This window comes from Sabethes cyaneus, chromosome 1 (genome assembly GCF_943734655.1).
Source record: "Sabethes cyaneus chromosome 1, idSabCyanKW18_F2, whole genome shotgun sequence".
In the NCBI taxonomy this organism is placed as follows: domain Eukaryota; kingdom Metazoa; phylum Arthropoda; class Insecta; order Diptera; family Culicidae; genus Sabethes; species Sabethes cyaneus.
In genome coordinates, this window is record NC_071353.1 from 34,395,361 (window position 1) to 34,419,734 (window position 24,374).

Consider the following 24,374-nt stretch of genomic DNA (forward strand, 5'->3'; position numbering starts at 1 on the left):
CCACTCGACTTGAATCCCTTTTGCCTTACAAAAACGATCAAACTCTTTGCTTCGGTATTCTCCACCATTATCACATCGAAGGCGGCATATCCGCTGTTCAAACTTAGCCGTCACACCAGCCTCATATTGTTTAAAACACTCGAAGACTTCGTCTTTGGTCGCAATAAGAAATGTCATCGTAAAATGGCTCCAGTCATCAATAAAGGTGACAAAATATTTTACTCCATCAAGGCCAATCGGCGTCACTGGCCCACACACATCGGAGTGTACCAACTCTAGCACTCGCGACGAACGTTTCGAGTCACGCACCACAAACGGTTTACGAGTTTGCTTCCCGATCACGCACGATTCGCATATGATAGTTTCCTTATCCGCGTTGCCGACGGTCGGTTTCAGTCCTACGACCATTTTCTCCCGAATTAGTTTCTCGATGCTTCGCGTATTCAAATGACCGAATCGACGGTGCCACATTTCGAGATCTTTTGAAATACGTCCACAAGACATAAGCGATTCGTTCGCACCACTCTTGTCGATAAAGAAATCTAGTCGATACAGTTTTCCATACCGCGAACCACACGCGACGAGTTCCGATCCACGATGGATCCACACCTTACTGTCTTTGTACGTCACTTTCATCCCGATCTGATCGACCCGCATCACGGAGAAAAGGTTACATCGAAGCTCGGGCACGTAAAGTACATTATTTACCGTACATTCAATGTATTTACCTTGTACAAGGGCCAACACCCTTACCGTTCCTGAATGCTTCGCAAAAATCGTCTGTCCGCTCTTCGCAACAGCAATTTCTATCGGAGATTCCAAAAGATTCAGTGTGTCGAATAACGCCTTATCATTAACCAAATGATCCGAGCAGCCAGAGTCGATGAACCACTGCAGCCGGCAGTGCTCATCCGACAAAATTTCACTCGACGATCCGACGAAACAAATACTGCTTTTCTCAGTAAGATGTGCTTTCGATTTTTGTCTTGCATGTTGTGAATCATTTTCCCTCTTTTTCGGGCAATCTGCCAGCTTGTGGCCTTCTAATTTGCATCCAAAACACTTCAACACTTTCTTCTTCTTTTTCTGCCTGTTACCAGAGAAAGCAGCCGAATCACTTTTTGTGGTACACGATTCAGTACCTATTTCCTTCCGCTTCACCTCTTCATCAAGTAGCCGACATTTAACAAACTCGATGCTCAGCTTATCTTCCGGCATAGCCTCGATGGCTGTTACTACGGTTGAAAACGATGACTCCAACGTAAGAAGCAAATGGCAAATGACATCAAGCTCTTCCATCTCCGCTCCAGTCGAACGATATTGCCTAACGAGTCGATCGAAACACAAAAAATGCTCGTGTAGCGAGCCACCTTCAAAACGCAGACTCAACATTCGCCGTTTCAGGTACATTCGGCTAGCGATGCTCCGACGCTCGAATACACGTTTGAGTGCTTCCCAAATCTCCTTAGGGGTCTCTTTCTCCTGGACATACTCGAGTTGGGCATCATTGATCCTCGAGATGAGCAGTGAACGGCATTTTCGATCCTGCTTGCGTCGTTTTTCCCGTCGTTTCTGCTTTTCACTTTTGTTGGCTTGCGTGTCGTCCAGTTGGTCTTGCAGCTCCGGAATTTCACCGACATCCGTCTCCACACACTCAAACAGGTCGTGCTCCTCTAGCAAAACCTGCATGCGGAACTTCCATGCCGTGAAGTTGCTGCCGTCAAACATATACACGCGTTCGACTTTTCCGTCTTCCTGCATCGCGAAAAACACCGACTGTCTGCGATCGTGAACGAAAACAAACTCGAACAAACTGGGCCAATAACCTAACAGAGTTGTGGAAGGGCCACAGAAAAGAATAACTCTAGAAAGCGCTTTATATAAACTCAAATAGAAAACGTGTTTATTACTTTTCGAGGTTACATTTGGAATGAAAGAAAAAAATAGCAAAAACAATTTGACAGCTTCGTGTTGCAGTGCTGCCAGTTTAACGGTTGCAGTAGATAGCAGTGTTGTATACTTAACAATAAGTCCATACTCTGTACGACAATAACATAGAATCTTCATTAGTACCATATTACGTACTTACTTGTTCCTTTACTTTCATTTAAAACAATGATAATAAATATAAACTGGCCCGAATAACAGTTAAAAGTTACCGAACTGTGACGATGTAAGTTTAGCTCTTTGATACAAGTCACTCCACCTGACAGTGACGACACGCTACGGCGGCTGCTGACGTTGTTTAAATTACAAATGCATCAAAGCTGTAAATTAAAGGATGATTTGCTCAAAATATGACAACAGCATGTTGCTCTGCAGCAAATAACACCTAACGATGTTATCGTAATCCGGCATGTTGAATCTCAACGTAAACATAAAGTGTTCGTTGAAATGTTTTGCCAGTCGACCAAGTTTTCTTGCAGTTGAAAGTAGTACAGGATGCACCTCCATTGCATTACCAAAGCTTTATTTCTCTACAATATGCCTCAAAAACAAAAAAAAACTTTTGTTTTCTGAAATTTAATATGTAAAAAAGTTTCAGTTTTCAATAAAAAAAGAAAGTTGACGATCTTTTTTGCCATGACTTAGTAAAGCAGTAATGCAAAATTTGAACCAAATTGGAAAACTTTAGATAGTACTTATTCATGATATAGCCCCTACTAAAGCATCCATCGTCGATAAAGCAGAGTTCAGCACAAAAGGGAGGGTGTGGAGCAGCTGGATATTATACCTATGCTATTTGTGTATATGGTATGTTGTTTTTCTATAATGTACTACCACAGACAAACAGACATAACACTCGTTTTCCATTCTTCGTACCGATTAAACCGTCATTTGAAATTTGGGCTTAGTTGGGAATGTCTCCGTTTTGGTCCAAGTGGCACTTTTTGACGAAAGAAGGGGAATTCCCATAAAAAATACTTGCTACTTCGGGGGTTACCCATGTTGCTATTTGATATTTGGGAATGTCGATCATAGATGGTGCTAGGGTTCAGGCTAAATGTGAGGTACGATCATTTTTGTTGATTTTTCTTCCAAGAGTTATGTCTGTTTGTCTGTGGTACTACTTTACTATTATGTATTACTAATTCCGTTCGTAGAACCAGGAAGTGGAACAAGTATACGAAACACAACACTCGATCCAATGCAGCTCTGGTCAGAAACGTACCCCGTTACCCATTTGAACCATTCTTTCCCCTTGTAAGAGACCATCTTCCTTTTTTTCAACCCTCCTGCGCTGATTCTTTTATGCCATAATACATGTGTTTGACAAATGAAGTTTGATTAATGAAGAACAGTCCAGAAGTTCCGGACCTATCGCGAAACATACATTCATACTCACGTTCTTCGCCCCCCTACTTGTCGATTCTTTCCCGGCCAGTTCCCTCTTCTGTCACGTAGCTAATTAGACATTGGTTTGCTCCATGAAAATCACTAGAATGGAGACTAAACAAAGGTCTTTTTTACCCTATATGCCTCCTCGGTGGAACCCCCTCTTTTCTCAAAGTTATTTGCACTGTACTGTAATCGGTTTAAATGCAAGAGAAACGCATCCCCTTTTACTTAGCCTCTTGTTAGGGCCTCCCTTTTGGTAACCTCCCAGTGCTGATTCCCTTATATCAAGGAATATGTGTGCCAAGATTGGTGGAGATCGGTCAAGGCGGTTCTGGAGTTATGGTGGAACATACAAACATGCAAACAAACTCTCGCTCACTTTTATATAGTGTGGAACCGTTGCCAGCGCTTCTCGGCCAGCTTTTTAAACCTCTACTGCTAAGCGGTCCTTACCAGCGCGCGGCTTTATTGGTTTTCAGCAACCCGATTTCTCGTCTGATTTCTTGTAGATCAAGTGCTGGGATTTTATTATTTTCCATGGGCATTCCTAGGTTAACTGCCATTCCTCCTCCTTCTGCAGAAGGAATTTCGCTATTGAGGTGTTCATCGAAGAACTACATACCCAATCATCATCGATTTTAGGAGTTAAAGGCTGGAGAAGTTTAGGCTTGAGGCAAAAAAGAACTCCAGTTTTTGGCTGGATCAATCTAGCTCAGACAAACATACATGACTCTTTGTAGAAAATCGTACAAAGAATAACGTAACACATATTTTTAGTGCACGTTAGCACAGTTATAAGGCAGCATCGATATAATACACTAGAATCTCTTCATACGTCCATTCATTTTACGTGATTTCTTTTAACTTGCACTTTTTTACGTCCAAAATTTGAATAAACGTTATCTCGTTATACGTCCAAAATATGAATTAACGTCTTCTTTTTTACGAACAATTTTTACGTCCCTCTAAAAGTGGACGTAAAACGGGACATGAGTATATAGCTTTTTAAATTGAAATTGAACTCCACGTGCAGGGGTTTCTGTTTTGGAGCTTTCTGCACACGCCAATGACGTGGCTGGTATCTGTGCGTACTATCAGAATATGCGAGGTTTAAGGACTAAAGCAGACGACCTATTCCTTACATCTAATGACTTCAACTACGATGTAATCATGCTAATTGAAACCGTCTTAAATGGCTACAAAATCGATTACTCTCAGTTGTTTGGATCCGCCTTTAACGTGTATCGTTATAATCGTAACTCGAACAATAGTGACAAAAGTAGTGTTAGTGCGCCGTTGCTCGACAGTTGCCTAGTTCGCTGGTCAACTTAAGAGACGGAAATTGTCTTGAACAGGTTTGTGTTTTCATCAAAGGAATGAAATTTTTGCTTGCTGCAGTTTACATCCCACCTGCCAGAAGTAAAGTTGTCAAGTTTTTCGACGAGCATATCCTCTCAATCCGTGAATTACATGACAAAGGGTCTTCAGACGAAAGAACTCTCATTTGTGGTGATTACAACCAAACGCAAATGTTTTGGTTCAATAGAGAGGATGGAGTATAGTACAACAATTCTCTCCAGCTTCCTGCTACTAGCGCTGTTGTGGTCGATGGATTTGTGTTCCTGACCTTAAGACAAGTTAATCCACTGCGTAATAATCTCGGACGAACACTGGACCTCGTTTACTGCCTTCCCGAACAAGAGATCGTTGTGCACAGCGGGTCATTTCTCCGCTGCTTTCTGTTGATCTTCCTCATCCACAACTCATTGTATTAATTTTGATGTACTTGTGGACCACCTTTCGTCTCTGGATTGGGCGACATTATTGGACGAGCTCGATGTGGATGGTATAACATTGCGATCCTTCAACACCTGTCTGGAGTAATAGTGAGCTGCACAGATTGAAACGCCAGCGAAACGCGAAGTAGAGGCTACTTCGTAAGCAACGAGTACCACAGAATAAACATGCTTTCAAATATGCCAGCGACGCGTACCGTAGGCTAAATAGTACTCTCTACAAATCTTCCAAGAGGGCGAAGAAGATCTTCCATTCCTTCTAATATGATTTTGGGAGGAACGGAATCATAGACTGTTACCATATCTTGCGAATTGTTTTCTGATCATTTTTCGTCTGTGTATATGCCGTACTGGTATATGCCGACGATCTAAAGATCTATCTCATTGTACTGCTTGACACCTATGCTGATTGAAGTTATAGAAACAAGCTCACAATAAGCATTGCCAAATGTGAGGCTATAACATTCCACAGATGTAATGTGCCATCTCATTTGATTACCGGATAAACGGAGTTATTCTCGGACGCGTCGATCAGATCAGGGATCTGGGAGTTCGTTTGGATAAGAAGCTCATGTTCAACCAACGTTATACTGCTGTAATCTCTAGAGCTTCGAAACAACTTGGGTTTATCACAAAAATTTCCCGAGAGTTCACAGACCCGCTTGCTTGAAGGCATTGTATTGCGCGTTGGTACACCCAATACGAGAGAATGCCTGTATCATCTTCTTCTTCAGCAGCATAGAGCCGGGCACTATGGACCAGAAATTAAAATTTAGGAACAAAAATATTTGCGTTTAAACGGCATGTCTCAGCTCAATGTGGTCTTCGGCAATTTTTTGAATAAAAAATTGATGCATATTTTGAAGGGGTCGTCCAATATTTAAGCGTTACTTAAACAACAATTTAAGTAATAACTTTTTGAGTGAACTTTTTTTCGCCTTTTTGGTTTCAAAATATTAAAGATAAACCAATTTCAAGTAATTTTTCTGAAGATATAAAACTTCTACCTTTTACCCATTTTCAGAAATAGACTTTTGTTTAATAACGACCCCTCAAATCACATTTCTTCTTGTAATATGTTTATTTCAACAGACAGCTCAATGTGATGTTCTAGAAAATATTTTGCACATAAAAGAGGAATATTTTTGCTGAACACTGTTTTACTTTATATGCATTAATTAATAAGATATAACTGATTTTAGGTTAAAAGCCGTCTGATGAAAAATCCGAATATCTTAGCCATCTGCAAGTATCTGCAATTAGTTTGCATACCAATTTGCAGGGAATTGTTAAAGCTATCTGCCCAAATGTGTATTTCAGAGAATACCTGGGAATACCATAGTTGTGGGAATACCTGGAAATAGTGCGGATTTTTTTTCATACATTTTATAACTTAATAAATATGCGTTCTAGCGTCAAACAGTCTTCACAGAAAATATGTATTTCAACACACTGAACAACTTTGTAGAACATTTGAAAGCAATAAAATAATCGTGTGCAAAGTTATTGAGTGTAATTGATTTTTAAGTGCTCTTTTTTAACACATCATTATATTTCGCAACCGGTAAGAGATAGATAGTAACTGAAAAAAAGTTTACTCAAAAAAAGTTTACTCAAAAAGTTTACTCAAAAAAGTTTACTCAAAAAGTTATTACTTAAATTGTTGTTTAAGTAACGCTCAAATTTTGGACGACCCCTTCAAAATATGCAACAATTTTGTATTCAAAAAGTTGCCGAAGACCACGTTGAGCTGAGACATGCCGTTTAACTGCAAATATTTTTGTTCCGAAATTTTAATTTCTGGCCCATAGTGCCGGGGTGGCTCATGCTGTTTCAAGCACTCGTCTCCATTCAACTCGGTCTTGGGCCACTTGTCGCCAATTTCCTAGTCGTCTCGGCAGTCTCAAATCGCTTTCGACCTGGTCGAGCCAACGTGTACGTTGGGCGCCCCTGTTCCTGGTGCCGGTGGGGTTGTTGAAGAGGATTATTTTCGTCGCACTGTCGTCTGGCATCCTTACGACGTGTCCGGCCCACCGTAGCCTGCTAACTTTCGCTAGACGCTAGGACACCAGCGATCCCAAATACACGAACTCCTCTACCACTTCTAGTTCGTTGCCGTCAACGGTTACCGTCAGTGGGAGACGCGCGTTTGTTTCCTTTGAGCCTCTGCCTTTCATGTATTTGGTCTTCGACACATTTATTTTTAACCCAATTCTCATAGACTCCGCTTTCAGTCTGGCGTAGATTGCCTCCGCCATCGCAAAGTTCCTGGTTATGATTTCGAAGTCATCTGCAAAGCCTAGAAATTGGCTACTCTTGGTAAAAATCGTGCCTCTCGTTTCGATGCCCGCTCGTCGGATCACCCCCTCAAGAGCGATGTTGAACAGCATGCAGGATAGACCGTCACCTTGTCTCAACCCTCGCCGCGTCTCGAAGCGACTCGAGAGTGTCCCAGAGATGCGTTGGAAACAAATCACTCGATCAAATGTAGCTCTTATCAGTCGCGTTAGTTTATCCGGAAAACCGTTCGTGCATTATCTGCCATAGCTTGTCTCGATCGACTGTATCGTATGCTGCTTTGAAATCAATAAAGATGTGATGCGTGAGCACGTTGTACTCCCGACATTTCTGCAAGATCTGTCGGATAGTAAAAATTTGGTCCGCAGCTGCGCGAGTCCGAAACCCGCCTGATAATTCCCTACGAAACCTTGTGCTATCGGTGACAACCAGCGTAACAGGATCTGGGAGAGTACCTTGTAGGCGGCGTTTACCAGCGTAATACCGCGATAGTTGCAGCAGTCTAGCCGATCACCCTTTTTGTAGATGGGACAAACCACTCCTTCCATCCATCCATAGCTTTTCCACCTCCCAAATCCTCGAAATAACCCAGTGTAGAGCCTTTCCTAGCGTTTCTCCGCAATATTTATAAAGCTCTGCCGGTAGGCGGTCTTCCGAGCGGCTTTATTGGTGTTCAGCAGCCCGATTTCTCGTTTGACAGGTGCTAGGACATTACTATCTTCCATAGGCGCTCCAGGGTTAATTTCCGTTTCGCCTTCTTCTGCGACTTCGCCATTGAGGTGTTCATCGAAGAACTGCTTCTATCTGTCGCCCATCTCGCGCTCGTTTGTGATTAGATTCCATCCCTCGACCCTACATATGTCAGGTTTCGGTATGTAGTCCTTCCGAGTTTGGCTCACCTTGAAGCTTGCGCGTGTCATTAGCTCGGAATAGTTGTTCTAATTCTTCACGATCTCTATCCTCCTTTTTGGCGCTTTTTCGACGACAGCTCGTTGGTTGTGCCACCGTTCTGGTAAAACTGGGCCTTTCCGCTACGGATCTTCCATACCTGCTCTCCTTTGCGACAGATTTCCTGCAGAGCTACGATGCTGAATTTGCGGGGCTTAAGCTGTTCAATCAGCACTCGCTCGCAACCTGCGAAATTTAGCGATCTGCAGTTCCAAGTACCGAGTCTTCATTCGTCGTCCTTGTTCCGTCGCCCAGGTCGATGCCGAATATTCCGCTCCGAATTTGCTTGAATTTTGTAAGTGTGATTTAATTTAGGTGTGTAGCCGTACTGGGGCAACACTACCGAGTCTCGCGATGGGGCTGCCACCTTATAGTGCAGAGACTCATTATACCTCCTTCCGAGTTAGTATACAACCTTAGTTTCCACCGGGGTTGGTAATCTCCGCTAAGGTTGCTCGTATTCCGCCTGGTACCACGAGGAGGTCGGGATCGGAGTTGCTGGATAAGAGGCTAACGACCACTATGGGGCCTATATTCCGCATTATCCAGCCATTTACCATGGATCCCATAGCTTGAACAAAAAGGAGCGGTACATAACTTCTTAAGCGTTGCTTACCTAATTACCGCTCTTTCCCCTTTCACGCCCCGGTCCCGTTCTATTTGGAACACTACCAACATCCTTGTTTCATTGCTTTCTTCTACCGTCCCCTATACGTTAATTGTAAAACACTACCGTTTTAAAAGTTTGATGTTTTTAAGTTATTACGAAGTAGAAAACCTGGATGATTTATCTCATCCTATCCCACCAAAGATAACCATTCCCATTTGTTCGTCCCAATTGGAATCACACTTCACACTTTAAACTCTCATGTTTTCGCACCGCGGTTGTCTGAAGAGCAAACATCCATTATGACTTGCTAATGCTGGTGATAAAAATCATCGTGACCAGTCATCACGACGAACTACGACGACGACGACAGTAACAGCTACATTACAGAGTTGTTTCATTATATTGCTTAATTCATTATAACCGCGTACAGTCTCTTCTGCAGTATGTATACATTCAGCTGGTGTATGCATAATTGTTTCGACTGATAATATTGTCTCGCTTAATGCCCCAGCTTGGCCTGTAGTAATGCTCTGACCGCGTAAATATGTGCCGGTTAATGGTGCAAAATGTGCCACTTTGTCTATACGCTATAAAGACGCAACGATTGCTATTGTGCGTGAGGTGAATCACTTTGATTGATAGATTCTAATAATCTATCGATAGCAACATGCTATTGTCTGGCTCATAGAGTCTGAACAAAAGTGTGGGAAAATAGTTGTAACTTTGTTGAATAAAAAAACCGTTGTTCATATGTAATTGTAACAATGACTAATGCGTTTTGCTAAATAAGTTAAAATAAAAAGGTGGTCTATAAAAAATACTAAACCTTTGTGCATCACATTTCAATAGTCCATAGCTGAATAATAAGAACCAACCAACAAATAGAGTTAAAATAAATAGGATCTTATTGTCAGCACGTAACTGGCTCGATTTTATCGTGTTCATGAATAGAAATATGGAAAGTATTTCGCGCATGATTCATACTCGTTGCTGCCCGTTAGTTGATCGCATCCATTGCGACTGCGGCACTTACCATTCGAAGGGTCTTACAATGGCGTTGCGGGCTATCAACTAGCCGGCTACCTGCAGGCCGCTTCCTACACGCATATGTATGTCTGTTTGGCCAATGACTAATGCATCGCTGCGCCATTATTGGGATCATTCATAGCGTTGTTCGTGCGGTGGCTCAGTAATTTTCCGCATTTACTGACCTAGAAATAAAAAAGTTCTAACCCGATTGAAAAAAAATGTACTCGAAAACCATGCCAGTTTACAAGTTACAGTTTTAGTATAAATGTAAAAGTCCCCTATCTGACAGAACATCTAAGGGGTTAGCGCTCGTCCAACGTGTGTAGCTTATAAAGATAACGCTAACTGTTTTGTCTATGCGTAAGCGAAATGGATCAAAACAATCATTTCAATCTGATAAGACTGCATTAGTTATGTGTCAAGTCCGCATTTCCCGTCATTTTAACAACACAATCGTTTATTTGTTTGTTCCGCAAGCTGAGCTAGTTTCACTCCAACCCGGTAGGACTGTGCATATGAATGTCAAGTGAGCTAGTTTGTTATTTTAGGAATGCAGCAATTGTGAACGCTCATTTCTGTAAAATTTATTGGTATTCCCCGGAGCGGGGGTTCGCTGAGTAGGTTCCCGGGATTATCGTTCTTCTAATGACTGCCGCTCTGCACCGCAATCAATATCGGCATTTGATTGGGAAACGCTTGCAGGCAGCTACCTGTAATTCCTGCACTGCAGTTTTATAACTATGTTACCTAACCGACAAAGACGTTAACTAACAGTAACGTCGTTTTTCTTTCACTGCAATTTATTGAACACGAAGTAGCACTAATAGGTCAATCGACGTTATCGAGATAAATAAATTAAATAAATGTTTGTTTTTTGGTTCATTCAGCCTACATATGGGAAAAGCTGATTATGAAAGTGTTAACGTGCGACAACTCGAAAGCACAAACCGAAGAAGAAACCTGTTTTGCGCAATTCTTAGTCATGTCAGGTATGACCTAAGCGGTTGATAATCGTTTCCATGCCATACCAACTGTTGAATCAAGTCATGAACCACGACGTTGTTTTTTTTGCTTGAAAACTGCGGCAGATTTGGATAGGTTTTATGACGCCCGCATAGGGGAAATAAAACAATCGGAATTTCAGTATTACTTTGGAAAATATGACATGTTTTGGAATATTCGGCTGAGTCGATTCTGGCCTTAAATCGAACAGCAGCGCCTGCTGTTAGATAGATTCTGCAGTCGGGAAATAGTTACTCCTTTATGAAGTTATTTACTGATGTTATTCCCGACCTAGCCGGTTGCCCTCGCGAACCGCAAAGTCGTGAGCACCTTGAGTTGCTTCATCGAAATTGTCAATGATTAGCTTCCACGCTATGCAATAAATAAATCCTAAAAACAATCTATTATTAACCCGTTCCCGTGGACACCGATCAGTTTTGTGCTCCTAAAAATAGCTTTACATATCTAATTGCGCGACAACAAAAACCGGCACCAGCCATATTTCTAACGAGAGAACCACCAATTCAGTCGTACTGATCGGTATACAGCAATCCCCTGAATAAGGCGGTTGGTGGTGCTGTTCACCCATCATATTTTCTAAATTTTTTTGGAATCTATTTCAGTGGGTGTGTTTTGCGTCGGCGAATATTTACGTGCAAGTTTGGCACTCATTGAGACGTGCAAAAATGACGATTAATAATATTTCCAACTTTTCACGGTCACTCCCAGAGAATTTATTAACGTACACTCAAAATAATTTCCACGTCGAAAATATGGAAAAAGTTATGTGAATATTTTCCATCCAACTTTTTCCGTACTATTTACGTGAACTTCACGTAGTTTGAATTAGTATGCGTGCATTTAAGCGGAAATCAGATAGATGTCATTGGATTTTCCAATAATATTCAACTGAAAGTCACTTAACTCCACGGGGTAAATCAGTATAATCAATATATATAGAATGCCAGTGTCACTGGTGTTTCATGGATGTTTTGGTGGCAAACATCTTGCTGGTTCGTGTCTTGGATACGGGAACAACATTGTCAAATTGCCCAACAGAAAAATTTCCCTGTCGACGAAATACCCCGAAACGACTAAATCGGGTGATTTATCCTACGTGATTTACGGAAAAGCAGGCAGGATTTTTTATTGGGTTGCCTTTTCAGTTTGACAATAAGATTCTCGTTTCGAATCGAGCACTCACACATATGCGCAGACAATGTAAATACATAATTTTCAAATGTGTAATGTTTACCACGAGCCCTGCTGCGACACTGGCATTCTATATATATTGATTCTACTGGTAATTCACTTCCTGCATAAATATTCAATATGTGATAAATATATTTACTATTTTAAATGTGTTCTCTTGCCACATACTGCCATGGGACTTGACAGCTCAAGGTCGTATTGAAAAAGGTGGAAACTTTCGTAAAATAGTCATCAATCTCGGTAAATATATTTAGCACCCGGGTAAAAGTATGTGAATATGCATAAATATATTTAATATATTTAATAAAATTGAAGTGATTCGCCCCGTGCGTAACTCCCTGTAGAGAAATTTACGTGATTTTTCACGTGGAAAGGACGTGTGGATTATTTTGCGTGTAGGATTTACGTAACCAACCGTAACTGACGGTAAGCATTCCCTGCCAAGATGTGCCTTCACGTTTTTTTTCGGTTACCCGTGCACGATTTATCCGATGCAGGATCTACCTGTAAACATACCGGGTTTGACGCTCTAGCTGACACTGCCAGTATTCAACTTGCCAATAGACGGAGGGAACCGTAGAAGAAAGCAATGAAATTAAGTGTTTCTGTTTATAGTATCAAATCAGAGTAGAACAAGACGCGAATTTGGAAGAGCGGAAATTAGATAAGGGAGGGTCATTGAAGCAACGCTTATTAGGTTCATAGATAGTTTCTTTTTACCCTAGCGGTAAGTTCCGCAGATTGAACCAAGCTTTAATGTGATAATTATAACCGGTTTTTTCCTCTGACTCCATAATTCGGAGATATTGGTGAACCGTTGAATCACAGCGAATTGGAAAAAAGAAAACTCTCCAAAAGACAATCTCCCTGACTGTCGCAGTTGCATTTTGAACTTAGTGCTTTTCTGGCATACGGCATTGGCTCCGTTCCATTGGAATAGACCAATCTCATGTTTTGTTGGTTTGACCTTTATAATGAGGTCTGAGATTAACTATTATAACCCGGTGTGTGTGTGTGTGTATGTGTGTGTGTGTGTGTGTATGTGTGTGTGTGTATGTGTGTGTGTGTATGTGTGTGTGTGTATGTGTGTGTGTGTATGTGTGTGTGTATGTGTGTGTGTGTGTGTGTATGTGTGTGTGTATGTGTGTGTGTGTGTATGTGTGTGTGTGTGTGTGTGTGTGTGTGTGTGTGTGTGTGTGTGTGTGTGAGTGAGTGTGTGTGTGGATGTGTGTGTATGTGTGTGTATGTGTGTGTATGTGTGTGTGTATGTGTGTGTGTATGTGTGTGTGTGTATGTATGTGTATGTGTGTGTATGTGTGTGTATGTGTGTGTATGTGTGTGTGTATGTGTGTGTGTATGTGTGTGTATGTGTGTGTATGTGTGTGTATGTGTGTGTATGTGTGTGTATGTGTGTGTGTGTATGTGTGTGTGTGTCTACAATCCATTGCCCACTGACTGGCAGCGCTTTATGTAAAAAAAATTATTTGCATCCAGAAAGTTTGTTTCTGTAAATGCAAATAATTTTAGTCCTGCAGATGGAAGGTGATAGTTCTATTGTTCATCCAGCGACCCATTTCTAGAATGCCTGGATATACACGTACATTTCGAGGTCGCCTTCATAAACAATGAGCCCCGCATGGATATTTTTACATATCCATGCTTCCAGAATAATTTTCATTATTCTGGCACGTATTTAGTTAAACAAAATCATAAATGCAAAATTCTTCTAGACCAATTTCATTTCGATGCATAAAAAATAATTTCTACCGTAGCGCCAATTACATGTCAAATGAAACCACTTTTCGTCAATAAATATCGAAAATAATTTTCGATAATTGGCATCTGGAAGAATTTTATCGGGGTTTATCAGGTTTGTTTTGTTTCCATGAGATCTGTTTGGACCTGAGAGAGATTCGCGAAGAGGAAAAATTCTAACGTCAAATGCAGCCAGTACGATCTGTCAAATGCAGCCAGTCGTTATCGTTGTCCCAAAGTGGAAAAGTATTGTTAATTCTCATAAGTTTTCTGCCGGTGTTTTTGTGAAAAACACATTCGGAATTGAATTAGTCTTGTTTGTCTCAATTGTAAATTAACATTTTTGCAAAAACTGAAATGCCCGTGTGACAATTAACACCAAAATATGATATTATAAAATGCAAACTTCACACGTCCAATGAGATGTTCACGCACAAGTTTCATTTATTTGCCCGAAAATGAAAGCAAACGTAATAGGAAGAAGAAGAACAGCCAAAGCATAAGAAAAAGAAGACCGTCTCCGCGACTCTCTCTCAGGTTTGGACTACTTTAACTTTGAAAATGTATAAGGTTTTGCACGGGCGAGCTTAACCTCACGGGAATGACACTTCCAATACCAACCTATACAAAAAAAAACGTAGCCAACATAGAGCGGGCCCAAGCTGACAGCTTCATAGATGGGCTCAAGCTGACAACCGAGTCGGATGTATAAATTGTTAAATTTTGTTAGTTTTAGTTCGATTTTAGTTAAGGTTTTAGCATCACATAGCCAATTTCAGGCAGACAATTAATGCGAAATACGTGAAACTGTGAAAATGGTTAGATAAATTCGTTTTGTGAAATCGCTTTGCGTTTGCCGCCTTTTTCATGAGCAACGAAAATGTGACGTCATATCAGCCCCCTGCTTAACCTCACTTCTTTGACATCTATCAGTGGTTTGTTTACACGGACTTGGACCATGGGTTAACATGTTGAAACTGAATATTGCTTAAGATCTTAACGGAAAGTCAGAAAAGCACAAAAACTGCCATTCCGAGTAGTTTGGAGGGCGACACTGCTGAATAATACGCTTTTAAAACGTTAAAACTCCAATTTATGCATATCGCTTTCGCCTAACAAATAGTAAACAAACCACGAGTGGATGTCAGATGGGTGAATTGCGTTCATTCCGGTTCATTCGTGACGTCACCTTGCAAAACCTTATACTCATCTCTTGCCAATCGACATGATCAGCAAACTACAGGAAAGAACAAACACTAAACAGTACGCTTGCGCAAACTATATCAATAAATACTTTGGTTTAACACTGAAAATTTCTAGAAAAACGGAGCGTTCGAATGAAAACAAACAACCGGAACCGTCTACCTTTTTTTCATTAACTATTATGACCCGGGGTACTTTAAAATCATATATTAAAATTCATACGCTAGGGTTAATCAAATTTTAATAACGGTAGTCTTTCCAATAAACAAAGAGAACTTTAAAAAAAATAAGAAAATTAAGGTATTCTTTCATGTACATTAAGAACAGAGCGTCTAAGTTTGTTGGAACCGGGGCAAATGGTGTCTGAAGAAACCATGTACAGACAGCAACTGCGTCATGTCGTACCTGCTGTTCATTTAAATAGTGAAACTTGTGTGTCCATTTTCTTTTTCTATCTCTTTCTTTTCACCGTATTAGTAAAGACCGGTCCCCACATCTAGAGTTGATTTACGATCTACTTGAGAAGGCCTCCTTAGTTGCTCTTCAATGCTTTAATGTTCTTCATTGGACGCTTCTTTCTTCTCTGCAGGATTTGTTCGGACAACGATCCGAACATCAAAAGTACATCGTCCAGGGTTCAAGAGTAGTTACTTCTCTACTAGCATTTTGTAAATATGCTGCTGTCCTATTACTAGCCAGAGGAAATTTCAAAGTCGTTCATTTCTCCAGGAGTACCCAATTTTGATGGGCTTTGGGAAACAGCCGTTTAACGCACAAAATAATATTTGAGAATATTTTCTAACATTAAAAGAGTACATATATACATTAGCTTTATTAACCTAGTCACCAACGTAATTTTGGCTAGCAAAAGCAAAATATCGATAAAAGTCGAGTCTTCCTGTGTCCCGTTATGCTAGAATGTGTCTTCTGTTTATATAAACCGGGCTAAATTTTCGATAGACTAGATTTGTGCTTTCCGTGAGTTTTCAGAATGTTTCCAACAAGCAGATAGGCATGTATGACGTTGAACTTTCCGAGGACTTTTCTGGTATTGAAAGCAACACAAACTTCTACATCGTCTGCCTATCCTGGGAGAGTCTCGAATCTTTTCTTTGCTTTCAAAATTTTCTTTGGTGTTGGTGTTTGGAATGAAGTGTTGGTGGTTAGGCTGTTGAATGGTGTCTCAAATGCCAACCTTTGGCCGCATTGAGCGCTTCAAGAGAAACCCTTAAAATATACCAATTTGTTAAGTTGTCATCCTGGTTTCTTTGCTCCTTGCTCTCTGGATGTATCTCCTGGCAGTCTATCATAAGTCTATATAAGGTGCGAAACCGAATAGAATATGAAAGTACGTTCACAGGAACAGGCAAGAGAATGCTCCTCTGCACTCGCTCTATTTTCAAAGTTCTGGCTTGATAAGGAATGTTAAGAAATCAAGACCAATGAAGGCGAATATAAAACGCATTCAGCGTATACAGTTTTACCTCTGGTAGTAGTCTTTTATCTGTTAGCCCATGACATGGCATAACTACTGAACTGCTGACAGTGTTTATGTTTCTCTTTTTTCTTTCCTTCAAAACCATTCATTCATTAATTGTAGTGCTTAATGATTGCTCAACTAACCTGTCAGTCAATTTTCTTGCTCTTGACTAATATTTTAGAATTCAAAGTTTAGTTTTTTAAAGTGTCTGCTTTTTGAAGAAATTAATTAAAACTTCGGAGCACGTTTATTGTAATATTAATGAGCAACTTACGAACAATACGGCTAGTAAAGTAAGGCCTTTGCTCATAATAAATTATACCTCATGATCCTATTCCTATTCATTACCTTGACCGGTTGGTCAATGTTGGTTCTGGCCGTCAGTATGGAAGTCCGCAGATGCAGTCCTTGGAGAGACATTCATCGTAAACTTAGTGAAAGGCGACAGACTACTGCAGAATGATCACGTCGCGGGAATGCCGTATGGCAGCGCGGACAAAACTCTTCTCTACACGGATAGAAATTTGATCTCCAAAACGAGCAAAATGACTTATGATTCCAGGTTTCTAGCTTATGATTTATGAAAATACACCATGAATAACCCAACAAACATTTTATTTGAAGAGCAATTTATTCAACCATTATACAGCTAATTTCTAGTAAACAAGCGCTTGATCGGTTATTATACAACCAAAATGTTTGTTAGGAATAATCATGATATCACGAACTTCTTGCAGTACAACATAACACAAAATCATGAACTATTATTCATGATTTTGTGCTGTCTGATGATCTGACAGTCATGATTTGACAGCAATTCACATTTCATGATTTCATTCATGGCATTGGAATCAAATTTCTTTCCGTGTAAGCTCTAAGCTAAGAAAGAAAGAAAGTAGCAGTTCACAAGCAATCAAAGTTTTATTCAAAATCAAACGCCGTTTAACATCTCTTGGTTGTAATTCGTATAATACTTATCTAATTTTCTTGCTTTAGACTTATTTCCATGGTTTTGGAGCATCTCGAAATGGCTTGATGTGTCACTTTCAATGATTCTGCTAATTTTCACGACGTTTGGCTCGAGTCTGCAGCAAGTAACGCTGGTTCTCAATGTTCAGGTCACTGGTCTAGAATCATTGTAACCACTTACGACATATTATTTCACTAAGGCCAATTTAAGAGCTTAAGGGGAAGACATATGGGCATGCCATATGGTAGTATAAAATCAAAACTTCCCGCAAAAGACTTAAATTTGGCTTCAAAACTGATATCCTGAATGGAGTTTTTTCTTAGTATAAACAATGTTTTATAAAGATGTACCTACGGAGTTTCCACCAAAGACGTGGATCGCAGTACGAACGGGCTGGTACCGAATGGCCGAAACACAAATGGCCGAATCACGAATGGCCGAAATAGCAAATGGCATAATATATCTAATGATCGAATCACAAAAGGCCGAACGCCATATTCGGCGGAAAATATTCACGGGCTTCAACCTGCAAAAACGTGCGGTACATACTGTCCTTACTCGCTGTCGCTCGTTCGGACTTATTACCTACGCTGTTCGAACTTCATCGACTCTTACTTCTTTTTATGTTCCGCTAATTTCCTCAAAATCAGCTCAGCTTTCGTACAGATATCCATTCGTGCACAATATTTTGCGGCGTTCCGATGATTGTTTTCCCATTATGAAAATATCCCAAGTAATAAATTTAAATTTGATTACGTTCTTATAGCGACCCATATCATAAACCGGCTAGTAAAACTATGAGCTCCACCAAAACTTTCTAATGACCGATATTTAACTTCCTTCAACCAGCTATGTTAACTTGAAAGTATATACATATCCATGAGCAAAAAAGTTAAAGTTTTGCCGTCAGATCATCCTGATCCGTTTATAGCGACCATAATAAAATGTCCCATAGAATAAATAATAAGTTTTTAGCAGTTTCTGTAGTTGTGCAGCATATGCGCATTAAATTTTATCGTGCATATTGTTGTGATTGGTGGTGAACGCGCCATCGAAATTTCGCCATTTCTAAAACTAGTTGTTTTAACAAAATGAATATATTCAATTAGTCAATCTCAATTTCTAGCAAAATCCCTTCAGTTGCTTACTGTAACATGAAAAATGATTGATAATAACTTTCTTTCTGCAAAAAATTTTTGCTTTGATGAATTTTCGTTTGCAAGCAAAAAAACTAGAAAATGGCAATATGGAGGCCATAAGCCACATGGAGGCATAAAAATTTGATTTCGGTAACTTTAATATTCCTCATAATAACAACAATAAACCTAATTGGTCAGGGTGTTAGTGTATAAATAGTTACACTGGCCCCGTAATTTTACTGTACTCTAACCGCCGACTGTGAAGTCTGTCGATAAAGAAGGGTAATGTCTAATGACACTTTAAGCCCAAGGCTTTGCTTTTATAAAACTAAAAAGATTTATTGCGGATTGACAAGCAATCGCAATATGATCAGTTTTGCTTGGTGCGCAATATTGTATTTCGACGCCCCACGTATGCTAAGTTTTTAAGGATAGCGGCGCTGTCAACTAGTTTGATCGTAGTAATATAGGCAACCTCAATAAATTGGTTTAAAAACAGTTTTATTGTGGTTTTATAGCTAACTATAAGTAGTTTTGAATTGTATCATTTTGGTATTGCGTAATACCATGATAAAACCAGTGGTAATAAAACCTTCCGCAATAAATATTCATAAAATTCAAATAAAACCAAGCGGTCTTACAATTGTTACTTGCGATACTTCATAAAATCATTATGCTTGCACGAAAATAATAGAACTAAAGTAAAGAAACGAACGCAACCAATTCGACGGAGAAATTGCAGTAGCGTTCTTTCAGCGTATACTCATAGTTTAAGCATGAGTCAGAGAATTGAAACAATTTTTTTCCTTGATAGATTTAAAAAAGTGACCTACATTTGATATTTGCTCTCATCCTTCTCCAAACAGGTACGGAGGAATGCCCGATTCGGTCCGTAGTGTTTCGTGTCGGAGGGCAACTGTTACGCGCTTTATCGGAGAAAGGCGTTGCACTGCTAGTGAATCATGGAATTGCAGAAGAAAAGGTAAAATACGTCATAGTTACGGTCAGATCTTTTTAGTCAGTAGGGAAATAATATTTTGTATTGGAGTTACAAACTGGGTTATTCTACGCCTCACTTCCTCAAGAACCTGGCTTCCTAAATTTTCGAGGAGTCGCATTTTGACAGCAGATTGTAAATTGGACAACCATTGCTTTGGTTATGGGCCTCGAAAAACGGTTTCAAAGTGTCCCAACCAAAACAATGTTTGTCATCTAGAGAATGTTTTAATTCTTCTTATCCCAAGACAAGCTTTTGTTGTTTTATTTTATCTGATGAAGAGGAAGTTACCGCAGTATCCTTGATTTCTATTGCCAGCTAATTGTAATGCTTTCATTTATTAAGCTTGAGTAACAGCTGTGAAAAACTAGTTTAGTGATAATTATTAGCTAGCAAACCTGTTAGAAAATGAAGTGACTTTCTCTTTGACCAGTGCGACACTGAAGCCGGTGTTGGGCGGTTTTTGCGACACCTCGTTTATGATATTGGCAACATTCTTAGAGATTCTTTTGAATTACTGTAAACAAGAGGTAAAAGTCTTTTTCTAACTGAGTATATGCTTATATGTCTTGTATTTTCCAAATTAACCGTAGTTTGCAAAGATCTATTTTATCAAAACAATAGAACTGAAAAATATTCAAGCCCAAAGCGGCATGAGTTTTCATTTATTTTAACGTGAGCTGGTCGGAAATCTGTCATTTCCAGCCATCGCCCGGTTTTGTCCATGACAAAGTCGGTAAATTAAGGATGCTATGCCGAAACTAATTACCTTTTCTTTCGTGACGACCAGCACCGGCTGAAAGGTGCGTGTATTTTCTGATTGTTTCCCACAGACATGTTAATATCTGATACTTAATCATTTCCTGTTGGAGGCCGTCCGCAGAAAGCACTTTATGAATGATGGACACAAATCCTGCACGTAATAGCTCGGTTGTTACGCTTGTCTAGACGTTGCTCGTTTTTGCGTTACGTTGGATGTCGTCATAAACTGAAGCGTATGCTAAATATACTGCCAGCTGGAGACCATAAATTTGTGGTTGCCACCGGTTTCCAGAAGGAAAACTCATGTTTTGCACGAGAATTTTACGGCCACTGAAACCGCAGAAAAAGTTTCGAGAAATCGCGATTGACGTCTTTGCTTAAAGCTTAAGGTAATATTGACAAAAATCATTTTCTGCCAAATGGCGCGGCTGGTCGATCATCGCACGTGATAACAAGATATCACTGTAGCGAATCAATTAGCCTGACGCTCGAATGTTATCTATCAGCGATTTGTTCCGGAAAAAGCGGACCGGGTTACCGAGTTGTTTTTGTGCAGAACTGTCGAAACTGATAAAATCTGATGTTTGTACTTACCAAAAACGCCGAACGAAGTGGAGCTAATCCATAGTTTTTTACTTGAAATAATACCTTAATCTGGGCGTAATCATTTTGCCAAGCAATGATAAAGACTAGAGCTTTTGTATTGCTATGTTTAAATTGAAACCAAAGAGTACAAAATCCAATCCTAATTGCGTTGCATTCGTTTCAGATCAAACATGCCTATGGCCACCTGGACGATTTTTGCAAATTGTCGGATGACACCAAGGAGCAGTACCTCCGGAAGGATGGTAACCATGGTTATGTGAAGCCCGGACAGGAACGTTTCGATGGCAAAACCAAGGATCTACGTCACACATTCAACATCTGCACTCTCAAACCGGAAGCACCGCTGCCGGAAGAGCCATTGCCGGGATTCCGGGAGCACATATCAGACTTGGCGAAAGATTTTCAACGATTGTCGTCGCTACTGCTGCAAGCCCTCGCCGTAGGCCTGGATCGGCCCTGCAGGTACTTTCTAGAGAAACATTCCCACATTCTTGATGGGGAGAGCGAAAATCAGTCGACATTCCGCCTCCTGTATTATCCACCGTTGATCGTGGACGACGGTCAGAATGAACTGCAACGAGGTACCTGCCACTACAGCCAGCAGCGATGTGCGAAGGATGAAATTGATCTCTCCATACCTGAGGACTACAAGAAAAGGATGGCGGAAGAGGAGGAGAACCGAGAAGCCCAGTACACTCGCTGCGGGGCTCACTGTGACTACGGAACGTTCACCCTGCTGGTTCAGGACTCTGAAGGTGGTCTCGAGGTCAAGCTGCCCGGAACGGACAAGTGGAAACGGGTCGGTCACCTGCCAGGGGCAATTCTGATCAATGCCGGCGAACTGCTGGCAGTTTGGACCAACGAGAAAATTCCGGCATTGGTGAGTTGAATAGTAGACCGCGTGTATGTTTTGTTATGGTTTAACAAACGGTCCGTTTTTCTTCCGCCTCAGCCTCATCGAGTTGTGATTCCACAGGAGGAAACTTTGATGCACCGCGGTAGACATTCGATAGCGTTCTTCGTCCATCCAGGTATGTTAATATGATGAAAACAAAAATTAAATTAAGTATTATTTTGTGAGTAAATGAAATAATAATAGGAAATGGACTTTGGTATAAAAAACGTCACATTTAATGGAAAATTTCTTTAGCTCGTCAACTGAATTTGAAATTGATGGCGAACAAGTGCAAGTTAAAACAAAACTAAATTTCAATTTTGAAAGTAAAAGCTGCCTGACACGTAGTTGTTTGACAATTTCAACTCGAATCAACCTAATGATGGCATACGGTATCATTTGATGCTTTTGAATTTTGACTTGATGTACGCTTTTCGTTATAAAATAAAAACAAATTGTAATTTTCATCAACACTTTTTCGAAATAGGTAACAGTTTGCAGAAGTTTGCAGAATCTTGTGCACTGATGGCAGTAGCATCTGAAAGATGAAAATTGCATTTACGGGATAGTTACGGACTGATTCGGATTAAAATAAATAAAGACACCTAAAAATATTTTTGTTTATTTAACAAGTGTGCCGACTTTCTATAAATTATGCAGTGTGTGAGTTCTATAAACTCTTTCTGGTATGTTATTGGAAAACATCAAATCAGAAATGCATCATATAATAGGTTTCTATTGTGAAAACTGACGATGCTCAAATTGATTCTATAAAATGAAAGCATACTGCTGAATTGTCTTTCAATTCTAGAGCCATTGGCGGAAACAATTTAAACCATGGAAAAGTTTTTTCACTACCGTTAGATAAACTTTGTCTCAGTCAGTAATAAATTATGGCTTAGTTTGCGGGATAGACTTTTTTTTGGTCAATTGATGTTTTCAAGTCAAATAAATACGATGATATAGAGACAGCGACTCTTCCTTAAATTGAACAACTTGTTTGGGCTGCCACACCATTCCATATTGAATAATGTCATTAAAATAATTTTCAGATTCACCATCTAATACTGTATTTTATTTCGTTTTATTTTCAGACAACTGTACCGATATCGTACCGATGGAAATGCCCAGTTCCAGTTCCTCCAACTCGCTCGATTCGATAGAAAAGAAGCCGAAAAACCGAAAAAAATCCTTCAAAACGGCAAAAACCAAGTAATTGATAGAGCTCCGCTTTGGCGGAATATGCGATCCTTCAATGGGCGGTGTGTAATCGTTTTTCGTTTTTCTATCTCTTCTCAGAATTTACAATGCCTATCAACACGTGCAACGTCGCTTCAAGGAAACGTATGCTTCCTAACAGCAGCACCAGATTGCCGCCGCCACCACCAGTGCAGCAGCGCCGTCGTTCCGAACAACGTTTGGGCACATTCGGTCGGAAAAACTGCTCTTCTTCGGAAAGACTGCTTTCCATCGACTTGCTTCTTTCATTTCAGTTGGCGACTAGCGAAAAAGTAACTTAAAATTAGATATAAAAAATACTTACTCACGGCTGTCACTGCGAACAGCGCCGAAGGTTGTGAATGTACACCGAGCGAATCACTCGATGTAGCTATTTAACCGTTTGTCCATCAATCAAGTTGATGGCTGAATGAGCATCCAATTCACGGTAGTATGGTTATCAGAAGTAACGAGACCATTTGCAGGGTATACCCTCGCCACGGTACGTTTAGCTGCCGCATGCATTATAATCAGTCTAAATCGATAGCCTTCTAAATCACGATGAAATACGTGTACATGCGATAATGCTGCGCTGCGAAAGTGGTTTTTTATCAGTCTCCAACAGCTCAGATTACGGTTGATCGTCTGTAACAAAATCTAATCTTTGTTCTAAACGGTTTGAGCCAGCTACCGGGCTAGTATGAGGGAGGAACAACGAAAACATAATAGCAAAACTAAAATGGAAAAGACGAATTCAAAAATATTTGAAATATAAATTACTCTTTTATACATAGTTTTAATATTTTATTTACTCAGAAGAAAGTGTTACCAAAGTCCCTTAACTCAAAAATGATGCTGTTACAACACGCAGTCAGCCTCGCGTTTGGTTTCCGGTATTTACATGAAACTACGTAGGTACGGATGGAAAAAAGTTAAGAAACTAGCATGCTAATTTAAAAAAATGTTCGTCACGAAAATTTCACGTTGTCTACTCAGTTTGGAAAAAAGACATTCATGCCCATCCAAGGAGCGATTGATACGTCAAACGTCAGAGGTAACCTAGGCGATGGGTCACTCACCCAAGTAGCACACTTTTCGCACTTCTGGTTGCAAAA

The 24,374-nt window shown here is 40.2% G+C and overlaps 1 protein-coding gene across 1 annotated transcript in view; it reads left to right on the forward strand.

Annotated features, from left to right (window-relative positions):
- The window catches only part of LOC128735047 (uncharacterized), a 34,169-nt gene extending 10,163 nt beyond the window's left edge, over positions 1 to 24,006 (forward strand). The window contains exons 2-6 of the mRNA XM_053829518.1: positions 19,648 to 19,763; positions 21,310 to 22,026; positions 22,099 to 22,177; positions 23,136 to 23,253; positions 23,341 to 24,006. Coding sequence (XP_053685493.1) covers positions 19,648 to 19,763; positions 21,310 to 22,026; positions 22,099 to 22,177; positions 23,136 to 23,253; positions 23,341 to 23,398 — 1,088 coding nt within the window. The 3' untranslated portion in view covers positions 23,399 to 24,006. The remainder of the gene's footprint in view (positions 1 to 19,647; positions 19,764 to 21,309; positions 22,027 to 22,098; positions 22,178 to 23,135; positions 23,254 to 23,340) is intronic.
- The last annotated feature ends 368 nt before the right edge of the window (positions 24,007 to 24,374 follow it).